The sequence below is a fragment of the Delphinus delphis genome, chromosome 3, assembly GCF_949987515.2.
Source record: "Delphinus delphis chromosome 3, mDelDel1.2, whole genome shotgun sequence".
NCBI lineage: Eukaryota > Metazoa > Chordata > Mammalia > Artiodactyla > Delphinidae > Delphinus > Delphinus delphis.
In genome coordinates this window covers 17,021,215-17,041,403 of record NC_082685.1, presented here as the reverse complement: position 1 = coordinate 17,041,403, position 20,189 = coordinate 17,021,215, and the positions used below count along the sequence as shown (strand labels likewise).

Here is a 20,189-nt window from a genome sequence, read left to right as displayed (position 1 = left end):
CAGGGTTGCTGGGGGTGGAGCTGGGACCACAGGCTGTGTGTGAGTCTCTCAGACCCATCCTACCAAATACCACACGCTGCAGGGGGCGGGGGTGGGTGGGCTAGGGCCACTGTGTGGGAACTTGGGACTCTTCAACCTCTCCCACCAGACACCGGATACCTCACTGCTTGGGTGCAGGGGGAGGGGCTGAGGCCAGGGATGCAGGAGGCATGAGCCTCTTGGAACCCTCCCACGAGCACGAGATATCACACTGTGGGGTGCGAGGGGGGTGGGGTCCTAAGAGGGGGCATAGGTTACTGAGACCCCTCTCACTGGATATTTGGCTGTGGGTAGTAGGCCAGGGCTGGGGCAGCAGGAGGGCATGGGTCTCAGAGACTCCTCCCACTGGGTACCCAGCTGCTTGGTCAGGGGTGGAGTGCGGGGTTGGGGGGGGAAGCTGGGGCCTCTGGGAAGGGCATCGATTTCTGAGACTTGCCTACAGGAGCACGGGGTGGTAGCCTTGGGGACGTTGATCTCTGAGGCCACCTGAGGCTGGTGCCCTCCTCTTCTCGGGGGCGACGGGAGGGGGTGCATGGGTGTCTCCAAACCCCGCCCCGCCCCAGGCCACCCCTTGGCCCCTGAGCTCACACTGCCACCCCGCCCCGCAGGCTGGCGCTTGGAGGTCTTGGAGGCACCCCGGGACGCAGCCGTGCTGGCCGGGGGGCGGGCCAGCTTCAGCTGCACGCTCAGCGAGACAGTGCCGGTGGGTGAGGCGACCTGGTACATAAACGGAGCCTCGGTGCAGCCTGACGACGCAGACTGGACAGTCACCGCCGAAGGCAGCCACCACACCCTGCTGCTGCACCGGGCCCGGCCGCACCACGCCGGCGAGGTCACCTTCGCCGCCCGTGATGCCGTGGCCTCTGCGAGGCTCACTGTGCTGGGTGGGTGGCTTGGGTCTGCCTGCTGCAGCTCGGGTCCAGGGCTCTCGGGGAGACAGGTCGGGGGGCAGGAGGTTTCAGCTTCAGAGGCTGCTGGGGGCTCTCCGTGGCCCCCCACGCTTGGTGGCCTCTGGGCACACGGTCTTCCTGTGACTTAAACGCTCCATCCTCGCCCCTTCAGAAAGGCCGGGCTGTAGGGCACAGCTGCTCACAGGACTCTGAGGGGTGGACCATACTGTGCCCCACCAGCAGACCCCAGGGTGGGCGGGGCTGCGGGTGCTGACTGCCAGCCGCTGCACTGACCTTGTGCCTCCTGCCCGCCCCCGCAGGCCTCCCCGATCCCCCAGAGGACGCCGAGGTGGTGGGGCGCAGTGGCAGCTCCGTGACACTGTCTTGGGTGGCTCCCACGAATGACGGCGGAGGCGGTCTCTGTGGCTATCGGGTAGAGGTGAAGGCAGCGGCCACAGGAGAGTGGCTGCTGTGCCACGAGCTGGTGCCCGGGCCCGAGTGCCTGGTGGATGGTCTGGTCCCCGGGGAGACCTACCGCTTCCGTGTGGCCGCAGTGGGCGCGGCAGGTGCTGGGGAGCCTGTGTACCTGCCCCAGACAGTGAAGCTTGGTGAGTTGCTGCCTTGGTCCTGGTTTATAAGGGTGGGGGTTCAGCCTGGAGACCTCAAGGCCTCTCTAAGCTGGGGGTCCCTGCCCACGTCCTTACTGATGCACCCCTCCTGTTCCTGACTACTTCTCCCAGCAGAGCCCCAGGAGCCCACGCCTGCACCCCCTGCCCCTGAGAGCCGGCAGGTGGCAGCTGGGGAGGACTTGTGTCTGGAGTGTGAGGTGGCCGAGGCTGGTGAGGTCATCTGGCTGAAGGGAACAGAGCGCATCCAGCCCAGTGGGCGCTTCCAGCTTCTCAGCCGGGGTCGGCAGCAGACGCTGTTGATTCGGGACTTCTCAGAGGAGGACCAGGGCGAGTATCGCTGCGCCCCTGCACGGGACCTTGTCTCTGTGGCGGCTGCTGCCTTCCAGGGTATGTCTTCCAGGGCCCAGCGTGCCCAGTGGAGGGAGGAGCCCTGGGATGTGGAGTGGGCCAGCCCTTTTGCTCACTGGTTCTCTCGGGGAACTGCAGGAGGTCCTCCTGAGGACACTGCCTCACACCAAGAAAGACTGAGGCCCGGGGTGGGGAGATGCACAGATCCCTGTGGCTCAGCCTCCTGTCAGAACCCACATCATTGGCATCTGAGGTCACATCGCTCTCTGAGTGGGATCCTGGCCAATGCAGCCCTTGGTGCCCACTGCTGGTTCCTTAAAGCGTTGGATCCCTACACTCTGAGCCCCCTGCACTCTGAGCCCCCTGCACTCTGAGCCCCCTGCACTCTGAGCTCCCTGCATTCTGAGCCCCCTCCACTCTGAGCCCCCTGCACTCTGAGCCCCCTGCACTCTGAGCTCCCCTGCACTCTGAGCTCCCCTCCACTCTGAGCCCCCTGCACTCTGAGCCCCCTGCACTCTGAGCCCCCTGCACTCTGAGCTCCCTGCACTCTGAGCCCCCTGCACTCTGGGCCCCCTGCACTCTGAGCCCCCTGCACTCTGAGCCCCCTGCACTCTGAGCCCCCTGCACTCTGAGCTCCCCTGCACTCTGAGCTCCCCTCCATTCTGAGCCCCCTGCACTCTGAGCCCCCTGCACTCTGAGCCCCCTGCACTCTGAGCTCCCCTGCACTCTGAGCTCCCCTCCACTCTGAGCCCCCTGCACTCTGAGCTTCCTCCACTCTGAGCCCCCTACACTCTGAGCCCCCTGCACTCTGAGCCCCCTGCACTCTGAGCCCCCTGCACTCTGGGCCCCCTGCACTCTGAGCCCCTGCACTCTGAGCCCCCTGCACTCTGAGCTTCCTCCACTCTGAGCTCCCCTACACTCTGAGCCCCCTGCACTCTGAGCCCCCTGCACTCTGAGCTCCCTGCACTCTGAGCTTCCTCCACTCTGAGCACCCTGCACTCTGAGTCCCCTGCACTCTGAGCCCCCTACACTCTGAGCCCCCTGCACCTGCACTGACCCTGGCCTGGTGTTCCCTGTGGTCATCCCCTCCTGTGCAGGAGGAAGACTGAGGTCTGGGTTGATCAGGGGATGCTGAGGCCTAGAGAGGACCATTCAGAGCCTCGAAAACCTTGTACGCAGGGTGCATCAGAACTCTTGGGGGCCCAGGCAGGCAGCAGAGGCCTATAAGGGAAACCGTGGTCAGTAGCTAAGGCCGGCTTGGGGTTATGGCTCTGTCCCTGCCTGACTGACCCGTTTCCTGCCCTCCTCAGTGGTGCTGACCCCAGAATCTGGAGATGAGGTCCCCACACAGCCCAGCCTGCCCCCTGAGGCGGCCCAGGAAGGCGACCTGCATCTCCTGTGGGAGGCCCTGGCCCGGAAGCGCCGCATGAGCCGAGAGCCTACGCTGGACTCCATCAGCGAGCTGCCCGAGGAGGACGGACGCCCGCAGCGCCTGCGGCAGGAGGTAGAGCCGGAGGCTCCCGACCTCTCTGAGGACTCTTCCACGGCTGACGAGCTGGCACGCACCGGCGAGGCTGACCTCTCACACACCAGCTCTGACGACGAGTCCCGTGCGGGCACTCCTTCCCTGGTGACCTACCTCAAGAAGGCTGGGAGGGCCAGTGCCTCACCACTGGCCAGCAAGGTGAGTCTCCAGCTTGACCTACAAGGAGAGGCCTGGGTCTCTTAGATCTTTGCCACTCTGTCATTCATCCACACATCATCTCTCCGCTCTTGTCCGTCGGTCCATCCACCATCCGTTTATCCTTTCTTCCACCCACCCACCATCTGCCCATCTGTTGGTCATCCATCTACCCATCCAGCGACCATCCACCTACCCATCCATCCACCTGGCTGTTAAAACTTCTTTTCTGAAGAGCTGGAACCTACCTCTCCTTGGTATTTCTCACAACTCTGTCCTGCTCTGGGGAAAGCAGTTTTAGGGAGGGTGGGCTTGCTTTTTGGAAGCAACAGAAGCCATCAGGCATTTGGCCTCAGTGAAGGAGTGCAGTTGACAGCAGGTAGCAGGCAGCAGGCATGCAGGAGCAAGGCGTGGAGCTGGGGCAGGAGACCTGGGCTCTGCTTCCCCTTGCCCTGTGTGTGTCCCTACACGATCCTTTCCCTGTCCCGGGCCTCAGGTGCCCCACCTTATCTGTGCACACAGGTTGAGGCCCCAGCCACCCCTTCTGGGAAGCCACAAAAGCAGCAGGAGAAGCCAGCTTCAGTACCCCCACCACCAGGAGACCTGAGCGTTGGGGACTTGGGTGACCTATCCGTGGACAAGGCAGCAGTGAAGATCCAGGCTGCCTTCAAGGGTTATAAGGTCCGGAAGGAGATACAGCAGCAGGAGGGACCTGTGTTCTGCCACACGTTTGGGGACACCGTGGCACAGGTGGGAGATGTCCTGCGTCTGGAGTGTGTAGTGTCCAGCAAGACAGATGTGCGTGCCCACTGGCTGAAGGACGGTGTGCAGCTGACTGATGGCCGGCACCACCACATTGACCAGCTTGGGGATGGCACCTGCTCTCTGCTGGTCACTAGCCTGGGCCGGGCCGACGCTGGCCACTATACCTGTCAGGTGAGCAACAAGTTTGGCCGTGTGGCCCACAGTGCCTGTGTGGTGGTCAGTGGGATGGAGAGTGAGACCGAGAGTTCCTCCGGGAGTGAGCTGGATGACAACTTCCGCCGGGCCGCCCGGCGGCTGCACCGCCTGTTCCGCACCAAGGGCCCAGCAGAGGTTTCAGACGAGGAGATCTTCAGCGCTGACAAGGGCAAGGCAGAGCCCGAGGAGCCTGGGGACTGGCAGACATACCGCGAAGATGAACAGTCCATCTGCATCCGCTTCGAGACGCTTGCCGAGGCCCGCCGGGCAGCCACCTGCTTCCAGGACATGTTTGGCACGCTGGACAACAGAGTGGACATCAGCCTGTCAGAGCAGGGGCGGCATGGGGTGGAGATGCGCATTGGCAAGGTGGCCCCCACCCCTGCAGCGCCTCCGGAGCCAGTACTGGCCGCAGAGGCAGGTGAGTCTGCAAGCTGCCTGGGTCAGGGGTGGGGGGAGAGGAAGAGCGAAAGCAGCAACGGTGACCAGGGTCAGCTGAAAACTCAAGGAGGTTTAGCTGAAGGGGCTTTAGCTTCTGGCTGTTCGCACATGCAGCCCACTGAGCTGGGAGGAGCCCTGACTTTGGGGTTAGACAGAGCTCAACTGAAGTCCCCGCTCTGCCTGCTACTGATTAGCCTCTCGGAGCCTCAGAGTTCTGTTCTGTGAAATGGATTCGGGAATACTGACACCCTAAAGTTTAGGGTTATTTTTTCCCCCGTGAGGGTTTCAGATATAATCTGTACAAAAGGCGGGGTTCCACATAGTCCAGTGTGAACCCCATTTCCCACTCCAGCAACTAAAGTTAATTAAAAAGTCATTTCACTGTTTACTCGCATCTCCCTAGGAACAGCAAAGGGAGTATCGTTAAAAACCCACAGCATCATTCCTCCTCTTTAATCCTGAGCTACTAGCGTGCTTCCAATCCCAGACAACCAACCTTGGTCTTCCCTTTACTTCCCCTTCTTCCCCATTTCCTGTCTGCTATCTCTCTGGCCTCATGGTAGCTTGGGAACCAGGCTAATGAAGAGAGGGTTCTTCTAGAGCATGGGGAGGAGGGAAGAGCTCAGTTGGCAGAGACAGAATTCTGTTTAGCCGCCCATTCTGTGAGCGCTCATGTGAATGGGTGCTGTGCAGATGACGTACATTGAACTGCTGGCAGCTGGGGCAACTTGGGGGAGCCTGAGGCTAACGTGTCGTATGCCCTGCCCATCCCTCCCAGCCCCGGTGTTCCTGACCGAGCTACAGAATCAGGAGGTGCTGGATGGGTACCCCGTGAGCTTTGACTGTGTGGTGACAGGCCAGCCCGTGCCCAGTGTGCGCTGGTTCAAGGACGGGAGGGTGCTGGAGGAGAATGACCACTACATGATCAGTGAGGACCAGCAGGGCGGCCACCAGCTCATCATCACAGCTGTGGTGCCAGCAGACATGGGTGTCTACCGCTGCCTGGCTGAGAACAGCGTGGGTGTGTCCTCTACCAAAGCGGAGCTCCGTGTGGACCGTGAGTGCATGCTCGGGTCTGATGGGTCAGGGTGGGATCCTGGCTGGGAGAGGCAGTGCTGGAGACCATTGGCCTCAGGCCAGGCAGGATTTGGGGCTGGAATGTCTGTGGAGGATGGAGTGTTCTCTTGGAGCCCCCTTGAGAGGTGGCTGGGCTGGGGAGGAACCTGGAAAGGTTTGGAGGTACCCCATGGGCGCAGTGGGTGGTTAATGGCACTGTGGCACAATAAGAAATATATATTTGGTCTTTGTCCCTGATTCCTGGCGGGCCCTAGACAGCTTCAGCACAAATATATCCATCTGATTTTTGACAAAAATGCAAAAGCAATTAAATGGAGTAAGGATAGAATTTCAGATTCAAGGATGGAATTTCAAATGATGCTGGAGTAATTTGAACACTTGTAGTCAAAAATATGAACTTTGACCTTATGTGAAAATTAGCTCAAAATGGATTAAATACTTAAATGTAAAATATGAAGCTATAAAACTTTTAGAAAAAAGTAGGAGGAGATCCTCAGGACGTAGGGCTAGGAAAAGACTGCTTAGACTTGACCCATAAAAGGAAAAATTGGTAAACTGGACCTCCTCAGAGTTCAAACCTTTTGCTTTGAGAAAGACCAGGTGTTGAGGATGAAAAGCTATGGGTTGGGAGAAAATACCTGCAAATCACGTATCTTATAAAGGACTAAAAAATATGTAAAGGAAAGCTCAAAATTAAACAATAAAATTTTTTTAAAAATCCACTTAGAATAGGAGCAAAAGACCTTTCCATACATTTCAAGGGAGAGGACATACAGAAGGCAAATAAGCACACGGAAGATGTGCCTGTTTTTATTTCCACTTCCCTGATGGGATCTCCCGTGCATTGCTGGTGAGAGTGTAAAGTGGTGCAGCCACTCTGAAAAACAGTTTGCAGTTGCTCACAAAACTATGTAGCTACTGTATGATCTAACAATTGCCTTTTTTGGTATTTATCCCAGAGAAATAAAAACTCAAATTCATAATAAAACCTCTGCCCAAATACTCATAGCAACTTTATTCCCAATAGCCAAAAACTGGTAATGACCCAACTGTCAAACTGTGGTATGGCTATTCTATGGAATACTACTTGGCAAGGAAAAGGAACAAATTATTAACATGTGCAACAATTATGATAAAATTTCATTTTATTGCATAAAGTTAAACAAACACACATATACTCAGTGGACTTCATGTGAAACTTGTGAAATCTGAACAAGATCGAGGGATCATAGCAATGTCACCTTTTATAGCTATGAGACAAGTTAACATCGCTGGAAACTGGGTGAAGAGTAAATGGGATCTCTGTATTATCTCTTAGAACAGCATGAGAATCTATAATTCTGTCAACAAAAAGGAAAATAAAACTATTAAATATAACAAGTCTAGTATCTTAAATAAGACGAGATTTTCTATAATTACCTAAGTAGTTCCATTTCCAAGCTCTTTATTTTGCTATGTAGGTCTAGATTTCTATCTCGTAACACTTTCTTTCTGCCTGAAGGACATCTTTTAGCAATTTCTGTAGTGTGGGTATATCTGAAAAATGTCTTTATTTTGCTTTTCTTGAGGATATTTTTGCTAGGACAATTTTTTCTTTCCATACTTTAAAGATGTTTCTCCACCATCTATTAGCTTGCATTCTTTCCAATGAGAAATACGATGTCGTTCTTATCTTTGTTTCTCTGTACATAACTTATCTTTTCTATTGGGATTTAAAAGTTTTTAGATATTTGCACACCATAACATTCACCATTTAAAAATGTATAGTTCCGTGGTTTTTAATATATTCACAAGGTTATGCTACCATCTAACTCCGGAACATTTTCATCATCCCAGAAAGAAACCCCATACCTATTGACGGTCACTCCCCATTCCCCCTCCCCCAGCCCCTGGCAACCACTAATCTGTTTTCTGTCTGTGTGGGTTTGCCTATTCTGAATTTTCCATGTAAATGGAATTATACAATATGTGACTTTTTTATGTCTGTTTTTTTTTTTTTTTTTTTTTTTTTTGCGGTACGCGGACCTCTCACTGTTGCGGCCTCTCCCGTTGCGGAGCACAGGCTCCGGACACGCAGGCTCAGCGGCCATGGCTCATGGGCCTAGCTGCTCCGCGGCATGTGAGATCTTCCCGGACCTGGGCACGAACCCGTGTCCCCTGCATCAGCAGGCGGACTCTCAACCACTGCGCCACCAGGGAAGCCCTACTGAGCTTGTTTCCAACGTCTATCCATGTAATAAATATCAGTGCTCCATTCCTTTTTATGGCTGAAAAATATTTCACTGTATATGGATGATTTATCCATTCATTGGATGATGCTTATCCATTGGTTTATGGCTACTGTGAATAATGCTGCTATGAACATTCATGTGCAAGTTTTTGTGTGGACATACGTTTTCATTTCTCTTGGATCTATACCTAGGAGTGGAATTGCTGGGTCAGGTGGTAAACTCTATGTTTAACTTTTAGAAGAACTGACAAGCTCTTTTACACAGAGGCTGCACCATTTTACATTTCTGCCAGCAGTGTACAAAGGTTCCAATTTCCCTACATCTTTGCCAGCACTTGTTTTTGTTCATCTTTTCAATTATAGCCGTCCTAATGGATGTGAAGTGATATCTCATTGTGGTTTTGATTTGCGTTTCCCTACTGACTAATGATATTGAGCATCTTTTCATGTGCTTATTGGCCATTTGTGTATCTTTTATTGGAGAAATCCTTTGTCCATTTTAAAATTAGATTCTTTGTTTTTTAAATTTTGAGTTGTAAGAGTTTTTTGTATATTCTGGGTACTATCGATAGATCCTTATCAGGTATATGATTTTCTTTTTCTTTTTTTTTTTTGTAATAGATCTTTATTGGAGTACAGTTGCTTCACAATACTGTGTTAGTTTATGATTTACTACAAAGTGAATCAGCCACATGCATACATATATCCCCATAACCCCTCCCTCTTGAGTCTCCCTCCCACCCTCCCTATCCCACCTCTCTAGGTCATTGCAAAGCAACGAGCTGATCTCCCAGCAGCTATGCTGCTGCTTCCCACTAGCTATCTATTTTACATTCGGTAGTGTACATATGTCGATGCTACTCTCACTTTGCCCCAGCTTCCTGTGCCCCACTCTGTGTCCTCAAGTCCATTCTCTATGTCTACATCTTTATTCCTGTCCTGCCACTAGGTTCATCAGTACCATTATTTTCTTTTTTAGATTCCATATATGTGTTAGCATATGGTATTTGTTTTTCTCTCTCTGACTTACTTCACTCTGTAAGACAGACTCTAGGTCCATCCACCTCACTGCAAATAATTCAATTTCATTTCTTTTTATGGCTGAGTAATATTCCATTGTATATATGTGCCACATCTTCTTTATCCATTCATCTGTCGATGGGCATTTAGGTTGTTTCCATGTCCTGGCTATTGTAAATAGTGCTGCAATGAACATTGGGGTGCATGTGTCTTTTTGAATTATGGTTTTGTCAGGGTATATGCCCAGTAGTGGGATTGCTGGGTCATACAGTAGCTCTATTTTTAGTTTTTTAAGGAACCTCCCTACTGTTCTCCATAGTGGCTGTACCAATCTACATTCCCACCAACAGTGCAGGAGGGTTCCTTTTTCACCACACCCTTTCCAGCATTTATTGTTTCTAGACTTTTTGGTAATGGCCATTCTGACTGGTGTGAGGTGATACCTCATTGTATTTTTGATTTGCATTTCTCTAATAATTAGTGATGTTGAGCATCTTTTCATGTGCCTCTTGGCCATCTGTATGTCTTCTTTGGTGAAATGTCTATTTAAGTCTTCCACCCATTTTTTAATTGAATTATTTGGTTTTTTGATATTGAGCTCCATGAGCTGTTTATATATTTTGGAGATTAATCCTTTGTCCATTGTTTCATTTGCAAATACCTTCTCCCATTCTGAGGGTTGTCTTCTCATCTTGTTTATGGTTTCCTTTGCTGTGCAAAAGCTTTTAAGTTTAATTAGGTCCCATTTGTTTATTTTTGTTTTTATTTCCATTACTCTAGGTAGGTCAAAAAAGATCTTGCTGTGGTTTATGTCAGAGAGTGTTTTCCCTATGTTTTCCTCTAAGAGTTTTATAGTGTCTGGTCTTACATTTAGGTCTTTAATCCATTTTGAGTTTATTTTTGTGTATGGTGTTAGGGAGTGTTCTAATTTCATTCTTTTACATGTAGCTGTCCAGTTTTCCCAGCACCACTTATTGAAGAGACTGTCTTTTCTCATTGTATGTTCTTGCCTCCTTTATCGTAAATTAGGTGATCATATGTGTGTGGGTTTATCTCTGGGCTTTCTCTCCTGTACCATTGATCTATATTTCGGTTTTTGTGCCAGTACGATACTGCCTTGATTACTGTAGCTTTGTGGTATAGTTTGAAGTCAGGGACCCTGATTCCTCCAGCTCTGTTTTTCTTTCTCAAGATTGCTTTGGCTATTCGGGATCTTTTGTGTTTCCATACGAATTGTAAAATTTTTTGTTCTTATTCTATGAAGAATGCTATTGGTAGGTAGTTTGATAGGGATTGCATTGAATCTGTAGATTGCTTTGGGTAGTATTTTGACAATAGTGACAAATTTTGACAATATTGATTCTTCCAATCCAAGAACATGGTATATTTCTCCACCTGTTTATGTCATCTTTGATTTCTTTCATCAGTGTTTTATAGTTTTCTGAGAACAAGTCTTTTTCCTCCTTAGGTAGGTTTATTCCTAGGTATTTTATTCTTTTTGTTGTGATGGTAAGTGGGATTGTTTCCTTAATTTCTCTTTCTGATTTTTTGTTGTTATTGTATAGGAGTGCCAGAGATTTCTGTGCATTAATTTTGTATCCTGCTACTTTACCAAATTTATTGATTAGTTCTAGTAGTTTTCTGGTGGCAGCTTTAGGATTCTCTATGTATAATATCATGCCATCTGCAGTGACAATTTTACTTTTTCTTTTCCAATTTGTATTCCTTTTATTTCTTTTTCTTCTCTGATTGCTGTGGCTAGGACTTTCAAAACTATGTTGAATATGAGTGGCGAGAGTGGACATCCTTGTCTTGTTCCTGATCTTAGTGGAAATGCTTTCAGTTTTTCACCATTGAGTATAATGTTTGCTGTGGGTTTGTCTTATATGGCCTTTATTATGTTGAAGTAGGTTCCCTCTATGCCCATTTTCTGGAGAGTTTTTATTATAAATAGGTGTGGGATTTTGTCAAAAGCTTTTTCTGCATCTATTGAGATGATCATATGGTATTTATTCCTTAATTTGTTAATATGGTGTATCACATTGATTTGCGTATATTGAAGAATCCTTGAATTCCTGGGATATATCCCACTTGATAATGGTGTATGATCCTTTTAATATGTTGTTGGATGCTGTTTGCTAGTATTTTTTCAGGATTTTTGCATCTATGTTCATCAGTGATACTGGTCTATAATTTTCTTTTTTTGTGATATCTTTTTCTGGTTTTGGTATCAGGGTGATGGTGGCTTTGTACAATGAATTTGGGAGTGTTCCTCCTTCTGCAATTTTTTGGAAGAGTTTGAGAAGGATCAGTGTTAGCTCCTCTCTAAATGTATGATAGAATTCGCCTGTGAAGCCATCTGGTCCTGGGCTTTTGTTTGTCGGAAGATTTTTAATCACAGTTTCAATTTCATTACTTGTGATAGGTCTGTTTATATTTTCTAATTCTTCCTGGTTCAGTCATGGAAAATTGTACTTTTCCAAGAATTTGTCCATTTCTTCTTGGTTGCCCATTTTATTGGCATATAGTTGTTTGTAATAGTCTCCTATAATCCTTTGTATTTCTGCGGTGTCAGTTGTGATTTCTCTTTTTTCATTTCTAATTTTATTGATTTGTGTCCTCTCCCTTTTTTTCTTGATGAGTCTGGCTAAGGGTTTATCAATTTTGTTTATCTTCTCAAAGAACCAGCTTTTAGTTTTATTGATCTTTGCTATTGTTTTCTTCATTTCTATTTCATTTATTTCTGCTCTGATCTTTGTGATTTCTTTCCTTCTACTGACTTTGGGTTTTCTTTGTTCTTCCTTCTCTAGTTGCTTTAGGTTAGGGTTAGATTGCTTATTCGAGATTTTTCTTGTTTCTTGAGGTGAGATTGAATTGCCATAAACTTCCCTCTTAGAACTGCTTTTGCTGTGTCCCATAGGTTTTGGGTGGTTGTATTTGTGTTGCCATTTGTTTCTATGTATTTTTTAATTTCTTCTTTGATTTCTTCAGTGATCTCTTGGTTATTTAGTAGTGCACTGTTTAGCCTCCATGTATTTGTGGTTTTTACAATTTTTTCCTGTAATTGATTTTCAATCTCATAGCGTTGTGGTCAGAAAAGATGCTTGATATGATTTCAATTTTCTTAAATTTTCCAAGGCTTGATTTGTGACCCAAGATGTGATCTATCCTGGAGAATGTTCCATGTGCCCTTGAGAAGAAAGTGTATTCTGCAACTTTTGGGTAGAATGTTCTATATATATCAATTAAATCTATCTGATCTGCTGTGTCAGTTAAAGCTTGTGTTTCCTTATTTATTTTCTGTTTGGATGATCTGTCCATTGGTGTAAGTGAGGTGTTAAAGTCCCCTACTAAAACTGTGTTACTGTCGATTTCCCCTTTCATGGTTGTTAGTATTTGCCTTACGTATGGAGGTGCTCCTATGTTGGGTGCATAAACATTTACAATTGTTATATCATCTTCTTGGATTGATCCCTTGATCATTATGTAGTGTCCTTCCTTATCTCTTATAACAGTCTTTATTTTAAAGTCTATTTTATCTGATATGAGTATTGCTACTCCAGTTTTCTTTTGATTTACATTTGCATGGAATATCTATTTTGATCCCTTCACTTTCAGTCTGTATGTGTCCCTAGGTCTGAAGTGGGTCTCTTATAGACAGCATATATATGGGTCTTGTTTTTGTATCTGTTCAGCCAGTCTGTGTCTTTTGGTTGGGGCATATAATCCATTTACATTCAAGGTTATTATCCATATGTATGTTCCTATTACCATTTTCTTAGTTGTTTTGGGTTTGTTTTTGTGGGTCTTTTTCTTCTCTTGTGTTTCCTGCCTAGAGAAGTTTCTTTAGCTTTTGTTGTAAAGCTGATTTGGTGGTGCTGAATTCTTTTAGCTTTTGCTTGTCTGAAAAGCTTTTGATTTCTCTGTTGAATCTGAATGAGATCCTTGATGGGTAGAGTAATCTTGGTTGTAGGTTTTTCTCTTTCATCACTTTAAGTATATCCTGCCACTGCCTTCTGGCCTGTAGGGTTTCTGCTGAAAAATCTGCTGTTAACCTTATGGGGATTCCTTTGTATGTTATTTTTTGTTTTTCCCTTTTAATATTTTTTCTTTGAATTTAATTTTTAGTTTGATTAATATATGTCTTGGTGTGTTTCTCCTAGAGTTTATCCTGTATGGGACTCTCTGTGCTTCCTGGACTTGGGTGACTATTTCCTTTCCCATGTTAGGGTAGTTTTCCACTATAATCTCTTCAAATATTTTCTCAGACTCCTTCTTTTTCTCTTCTTCTTCTGGGACCCCTATAATGCGAATGTTAGTGTGTTTAGTGTTGTCCCAGAGATCTCTGAGATTGTCTTCAATTCTTTTCATTCTTTTTTCTTTATTCTGCTCCTCAACAGTTATTTCCACCATTCTGTCATCCAGCTCACTTATTCGTTCTTCTGCCTCAGTTATTCTGTTATTGATTGCTTCTAGTGTATTTCTCATTTCAGTTATTTTGTTGTTCATCTGTTTGTTTGTTCTTTAGTTCTTGTAGATCTTTGTTAAACATTTCTTGTATTTTCTCAATCCGTGGCTCCATTCTATTTCCAAGATCCTGGATCATCTTTACTATCATTACTCTGAATTCTTTTTCAGGTAGATTCCCTATTTCCTCTTCATTTATTTGGTCTTGGAGGTTTTTACCTTGCCCCTTCATCCATGACATATTTTTCTTGCTATCTCTTTTTTTTTTTTTTTTATGAGTGGGATTGTGTTCCTGTCTTACTGGTTTTTTGGCCTCAGGCTTCCAACACTGAAGTCTGTAGGCTGTTGGGTAGAGCTGGGTCTTGTTGCTGAGAGGAGGACCTCCGGGAGACCTCACTCTGATGCATATTTCCTGGGGTCTGAGTTCCTCTGTCAGTCCAGTGGTTCGGACTCAGACCTCCCACCACAGGAGCTTCAGCCCAACCCCCATCTTGTGAATCCAAGATCCCGCAAGCCACACAGGACAGCAAAAAAAAAAAAAAAAAAAAAAAGAACAATAATAAAGTAAAAAATAAAATTAGATTAGGAAACTAACAGATATGTTAGAAAAAATATAAAAATAAAAATATAGATGAAACAATAACTGGAAGGTAAAACAGAATCACAGTAGTAAAAAAGAGGAGGAGAAAAAATAAAAGGTGGAAAAGGCCTTGGCTATGGAGGGCAGGGCCTAAGCAGGGTCGAGGTTTAGGCAGTGGGTGGGGCCTATGCCTAGGACCCAGAAGGCTGGAAAAGGCCCTGAGGGTTGTGGGGTGTGGGGCTTAGGCTCAACAGAACAGAAGGGGCCCAGGCATGTCTCCCACCTCTGGTCTCAGAGGGTGGGGGATCCCACCTTGGAGCCCAGCAGGCTTCCTTGGTTTGAGTGGGTGGGGCAAATGCCCTCTGCTCCTTTCCTGCTCCTCTAGTCCCAGAGGGCCCCTCCCACCTTCCTCTCCTGATCTCCCAGGCCTCCCTCCTACATCCCCAGGACCAACCTGGCCTGGAGGGGACCTCTGAGGGCGTAGGACCTGGCCCGAGAGCTGGGCAGACTTCCCCAGCCGATTGGGCAGGGGAAACGCTGGGCCCGCTCCCCTCTGATCCAAGCCCCCACGGGTCCCTTCAGGCATGGGAACCCCTCCCTCCCCTCTCAGCCACCCCTCACGGGCACTGGCCCTGTCCAGCCTCCACTTCTCCTCCCCCTCAGTCCCCTCATGTCCTGCCAGTTTGCTTGGGGGTTCTTCCTGTCTCCTTGGGCATCGGGGTCCCCCACCAGCATCCAGCACGTGCCCTAGTTTTCTCAGATATATGATTTTCAAATCTTTTCTCCCATTCTGTGGGTTGTCTTGTCACTTTCTTGATTGTTCTTTGATGCACAAAAGTTTTAAATTTTGATGGAGTATAGTTTATCTACTTTTTCTTTGTTTCTTGTGCTTTACTTGTCACGTCTAAGAAACCACTGTCTAATCCAAAGTTATAAAGATTTACACTTATGCTTTCTTCTCTCATATTTAGTTAGGTCTTTGGTACATTTTGAGTTCATATTTGTATATGGTATGAGGTAAGGGCCCCAATTCATTTTTTTCCTGTGGAAATCCAGTTGTCCCGCCACTATTTGTTGAAAAGACTATTTTCCCTCATAAAATTGTCTTGGAACTCTTGTCAGAAACGAATTTCTATTAAATGTGTAGGTTTATTTCTGACTCGCAATTCTATTCCATTCATCCAGATGTCTGTCATTATGCCATTACCACACTGTTTTGAATATTGTAGCCGTGTATAATACTGTTTTGAAATTTTTAACTGTGAGTCTGCCAACTTGGTTCTTCTTCAAGATTTTTTGACCATCCTGAGTCTCTTGCATTTTCTTATGAATTTTAGGATCAGCTTGTCAATTTCTGCAACCATGATCTCTGGATACTTTTTAAGATTTTTTTTTGTCATTGGTTTTGAGTAATTTGATTATAGTCTTTGGTGCAATTGTCTTTATTTATGTTCCTTGTGCAGTTAATTGAGCTTCTTGGATTTTGGGTTAATAGTTTTCATTAAGTTTGAAATTTGGGGGAGGCATTATTTCTTCAAATATTTTTTCTTTCCCCCTTCATTTGGGAGCTTAAGTTACAAATCATCGAGCCACTTGAAGTTGTACTATAGCTTACTAATAATCCTTTTCCATTTTTATTAATAAAATTCTTCTTTCTCTATGCATTTCATTTTTCATAGTTTCTATTGCTATGTTTTTTATGGTCACTGTTCTTTTGTAGTATCTAATCTGCTATCAATCCCATCCATTGTATTGTTTATCTCTAGAAGTTCTACTTGAGTCTTTTTTATATGTTCTATATCTCATCTTAACTTTTCAAACACATGGAATACAGTTCTAATACCTGTGCTCATGTCCTTATCTCCCAGTTCTAATATCTGTGTCAAATCTGACTTGGTTTTGACAATTGATTATTCTACACATCATAGGTTGTGTGTTTCCTGCCTCCTTGCATGTTGGACAGTCTGGGCTGAATGCCTGATAGTGTGAATTTAACCCTGTTGGGAGCTGGATATTTTGGTTTCTGCAGGTCTTCTTGAGCAACACAGCGTGTTACTTGGAAGCAGCTCGATCCTTTTGGGTCTGGCTTGTGTGATTTGTTATGTGGGGCCAAGGCAGTGCTCAGTCCAAAGCTGATCATCTTCGTCTGCTGAAGTGAGAGTGTTCCTGAGTACTCAACCTGATGCCCTGTGCATTAAGAAAGTTTCTAATCTGACTGCAAACAGACATTATTCCAGCCCTTGTGCTCCTCTGGTGCTACTTCCTCTAGTCCTTTCAGATGGCTCTTTCCTGTGTGCATGTGCCAGTCAGTGCTCTGTGGCATCCTTGAGGGAGGGGGCCCTCTCTCTGTGCAGCTTTCTCTTCTCTGGTTTTCTGTTCCATGGGCACAGGCTGCCTTTGTCTCTCAGGACATCAGCTCTGTCTCCTCAACTCAGGGTCTGCCTGGCTCTGCCTCAGTTTCCTTTTCCCGTAAACTTAAGTCAGGAAGCTGGGGCAATTATAGGGCTCACCATTGTTTCCTATCTCTAATACATCACTGTCCTTCATTCATCTTAACCATTCTGATGATTCTGTACCCAATTCCAATGTGTGGGTTTTTTTCTTTCCCACAAAAAGAAATTCTCTGAGACACCAGCCAAGTGTCCTACAGTTCAACTCAATTCTGACACCATCCACCTGGAAATAGCATCAGATCCCATAGGTTAAGGGCTCAGTCCCACAAGGCTGCCTCCCCCACCACTTCAGATATCAACTGCAAGTCCAGGTTGTCACCTGTGCTTCTGGCCTACATGCTATAAATTAGAGGTTCCAATGACCCCCTTCCTTGGGTTTTAATAATTTGCTAAAGTGGCTCACAGAACTCAGAGAAACATTTCACTTACTAGATCAGTGCTTTATTATAAAAGGGTAAAACTCAGGAGCAGCCAGGTGGAAGAGACGTATAGGCAACGCGCGTGGGAAGGGGCAGGGCCAAGCATGCCACTTTCCCCCAGTGTCCATGTGTTTACCAGCCGGGAAGCTCTCTGAACCCTATCCTTTTGGGTTTTTATGGAGACGTCATTACACAGGCACAACTGATTAAATCATTGACCACTGGTGATTAGAAAAAAATATTTTATTGGAGTATAGTTGCTTTACAGTGTTGTGTTAGTTTCTGCTGTACAGCAAAGTGAATCAGCTATACATATACACATATCCCCTCTTTTTTGGGTTTCCTTCCCATTTAGGTCACCGCAGAGCATTGAGTAGAGTTCCCTGTGCTGTGCAGTAGGTTCTCCTTAGTTATCTATTTTACATATAGTATCAGTAGTGTGTATGTGTATATGTCAATCCCAATCTCCCAATTCATCCCACCCTCCCTTTCCCCCTTGGTATCCATAGGTTTGCTCTCTACGTCTGTGTCTCTATTTTGGCTTTGTAAATAAGATCATCTATACAGTTTTTTCAGATTCCACATATATGCGTTATATACGATATTTGTTTTTCTCTTTCTGGCTTACTTCACTCTGTATGACAGTCTCTAGGTCCATCCACGTCTCTACAAATGACTCAATTTCGTTCCTGTTTATGGCCGAGTAATATTCCATTGTATATATGTACCACATCTTCTTTATCCACTCCTCTGTTCATGGACATTTAGGTTGTCTCCATGTCCTGGCTATTGTAAATAGTGCTGCAATGAACATTGGGGTGCATGTGTCTTTGTGAATTATGGTTTTCTCAGGGTATATGCCCAGTAGTGGGATTGCTGGGTCACATGATAGTTCTATTTTTAGTTTTTTAAGGAACCTCCATACTGTTCTCCATAGTGGCTGTATCAATTTACATTCCCACCAAAAGTGTAGGAGGGTTCCCTTTTCTCCACACCCTCTCCAGCATTTATTGTTTGTGGATTTTGTGATGCAGGCCATTCTGACAGGTATGAGGTGAAAACTACCTCATTGTAGTTTTGATTTGCATTTCTCAATGATTAGTGATGTTGAGCATCTATTCATGTGCCTCTTGGCCATCTGTATGTCTTCTTTGGTGAAATGTCTATTTAGGTCTTCTGCCCATTTTTTGATTGGGTTGTTTGTTTTTTTGATATTGAGCTGCATGAGCTGTTTGTATATTTGGGGGATTAATCCTTTGTCAGTTGCTTCGTTTGCAAATATTTTCTCCCTTTCTGAGTGTTGTCTTTTCGTCTTGTTTATGGTTTCCTTTGCTGTGCAAAGCTTTTAAGTTTCATTAGGTCCCATTTGTTTATTTTTGTTTTTATTTTCATTACTCTAGGAGGTGGGTCAAAAAAGATCTTGCTGTGATTTATGTCAAAGAGTGTTCTGCCTGTGTTTTCCTCTAAGAGTCTTATAGTGTCTGGCCTTACATTTAGATCTTTAATTCATTTTTAATTTATTTTTGTGTATGGTGTTAGGGAGTGTTCTAATTTCACTCTTTTACGTGTAGCTGCCCAGTTTTCCCAGCACCATTTATTGAAGAGGCTGTCTTTGCTCCATTGTATATTCTGGCCTCCTTTGTCATAGATTAGTTGACCATAGGTGCATGAGTTTATCTCTGGGCTTTCTCTCCTGTACCATTGATCTATATTTCTGTGTTTGCACTAGTACCATACTGTCTTGACTACCGTAGCCCTGTAGTATAGTCTGAAGTCAGGGAGCCCGATTCCTCCAGCTCCGTTTTTTTTCTTTTCTCAAGATTGCTTTTGCTCTTCAAGGTCTTTTGTGTTTCCATACAAGTTGTAAAATTTTTTGTTCTACTGTGAAAAATGCCATTGATAATTTGATAAGGATTGCATTGAACCTGTAGATTGCTTTGTGTAGTATAGTTATTTTGACAATATTGATTCTTCCGGTCTGAGAACATGGTATATCTCTCCATCTGTTTGTGTCGTCTTTGATTTCTTTATCAGCATCTTATAGTTTTTGGTGTACAGGTCTTTTGCCTCCTTAGGTAGGTTTATTCCTAGGATTGAACTCAATCTCCAGCCCCTCTCCCCTCCCTGGATGTCAGGGGGTCTCAACCTTCTAGTCACATGGTTGGTTACCCCGGCAATCAGCCCCCATCCTTAGGGGCTTTTGGAAAATCACTTCATTAACATAAAAAACCCCACCTCTGTGCCTCTCCTCACTTAGGAAATTCCAAGGGTTTAGGAGCTCTGAGTCAGGAACAGGAGGAAGACCAAACACATATTTCTTATTATAAATCACAACATCACAACCATTGTTTTGTGTATTGTGTTTGTTTTCCTTTGGTTGTTTCAGGGGGCCAGTGTCTTAGTTCAGGCTGTTATAACAAGGTACCATAGACTGTGCAGCTTAAATAACAGAAATTTATTGCTTAAAGTTGTGGAGACTGGAAGTCTGAAATCAGGGTGCTAGCATGATTGGGTGCTGGTGAGAGCCCTCTTCCGAATTGCAGATGGCCATCCTCTCACTGTGTTCTCACACGGGGGAAGGGGGAAGGGGTCTCTTCTTATAAGGGCACTAATCCCATTCATTAGGCTCCACCCTCAAGACCTCATCTAAGCCTGATCACCTCAAAAAGATCCCATCTTCAAACACTGTCATGTTGAGGGTTAGGACTTCAGCATATGAATTTTGGGGGGACACAACATTCAGACCTTAGCAGAGGGTAAATCCAGGCCCTCTTCTCCATTGTGGCTAGAAGTTGAAGTCCCAGCTGTTGGTTTTGAGGCCTGTGTTATCCTTGTTCCTTAGTTGGCTGGAACTGGAAGATGCTGTTGTTGCCACTGTCTGCTATTTATGAAGCCCAGTATTTATAAGTTGTTGGTTATAGGCCAGTATTTATAAGTTGTAGTTAGTTATAGGCC

At 46.1% G+C, this 20,189-nt stretch overlaps 1 protein-coding gene across 1 annotated transcript in view; it reads left to right on the top strand.

The window, feature by feature from the left end:
- OBSCN (obscurin, cytoskeletal calmodulin and titin-interacting RhoGEF) overlaps positions 1-20,189 on the top strand; it is a 175,887-nt gene that overhangs the window by 130,304 nt on the left and 25,394 nt on the right. Inside the window, exons 65-70 of the mRNA XM_069540562.1 lie at positions 648-923; positions 1,250-1,537; positions 1,673-1,945; positions 3,217-3,590; positions 4,110-4,968; positions 5,767-6,045. Coding sequence (XP_069396663.1) covers positions 648-923; positions 1,250-1,537; positions 1,673-1,945; positions 3,217-3,590; positions 4,110-4,968; positions 5,767-6,045 — 2,349 coding nt within the window. The remainder of the gene's footprint in view (positions 1-647; positions 924-1,249; positions 1,538-1,672; positions 1,946-3,216; positions 3,591-4,109; positions 4,969-5,766; positions 6,046-20,189) is intronic.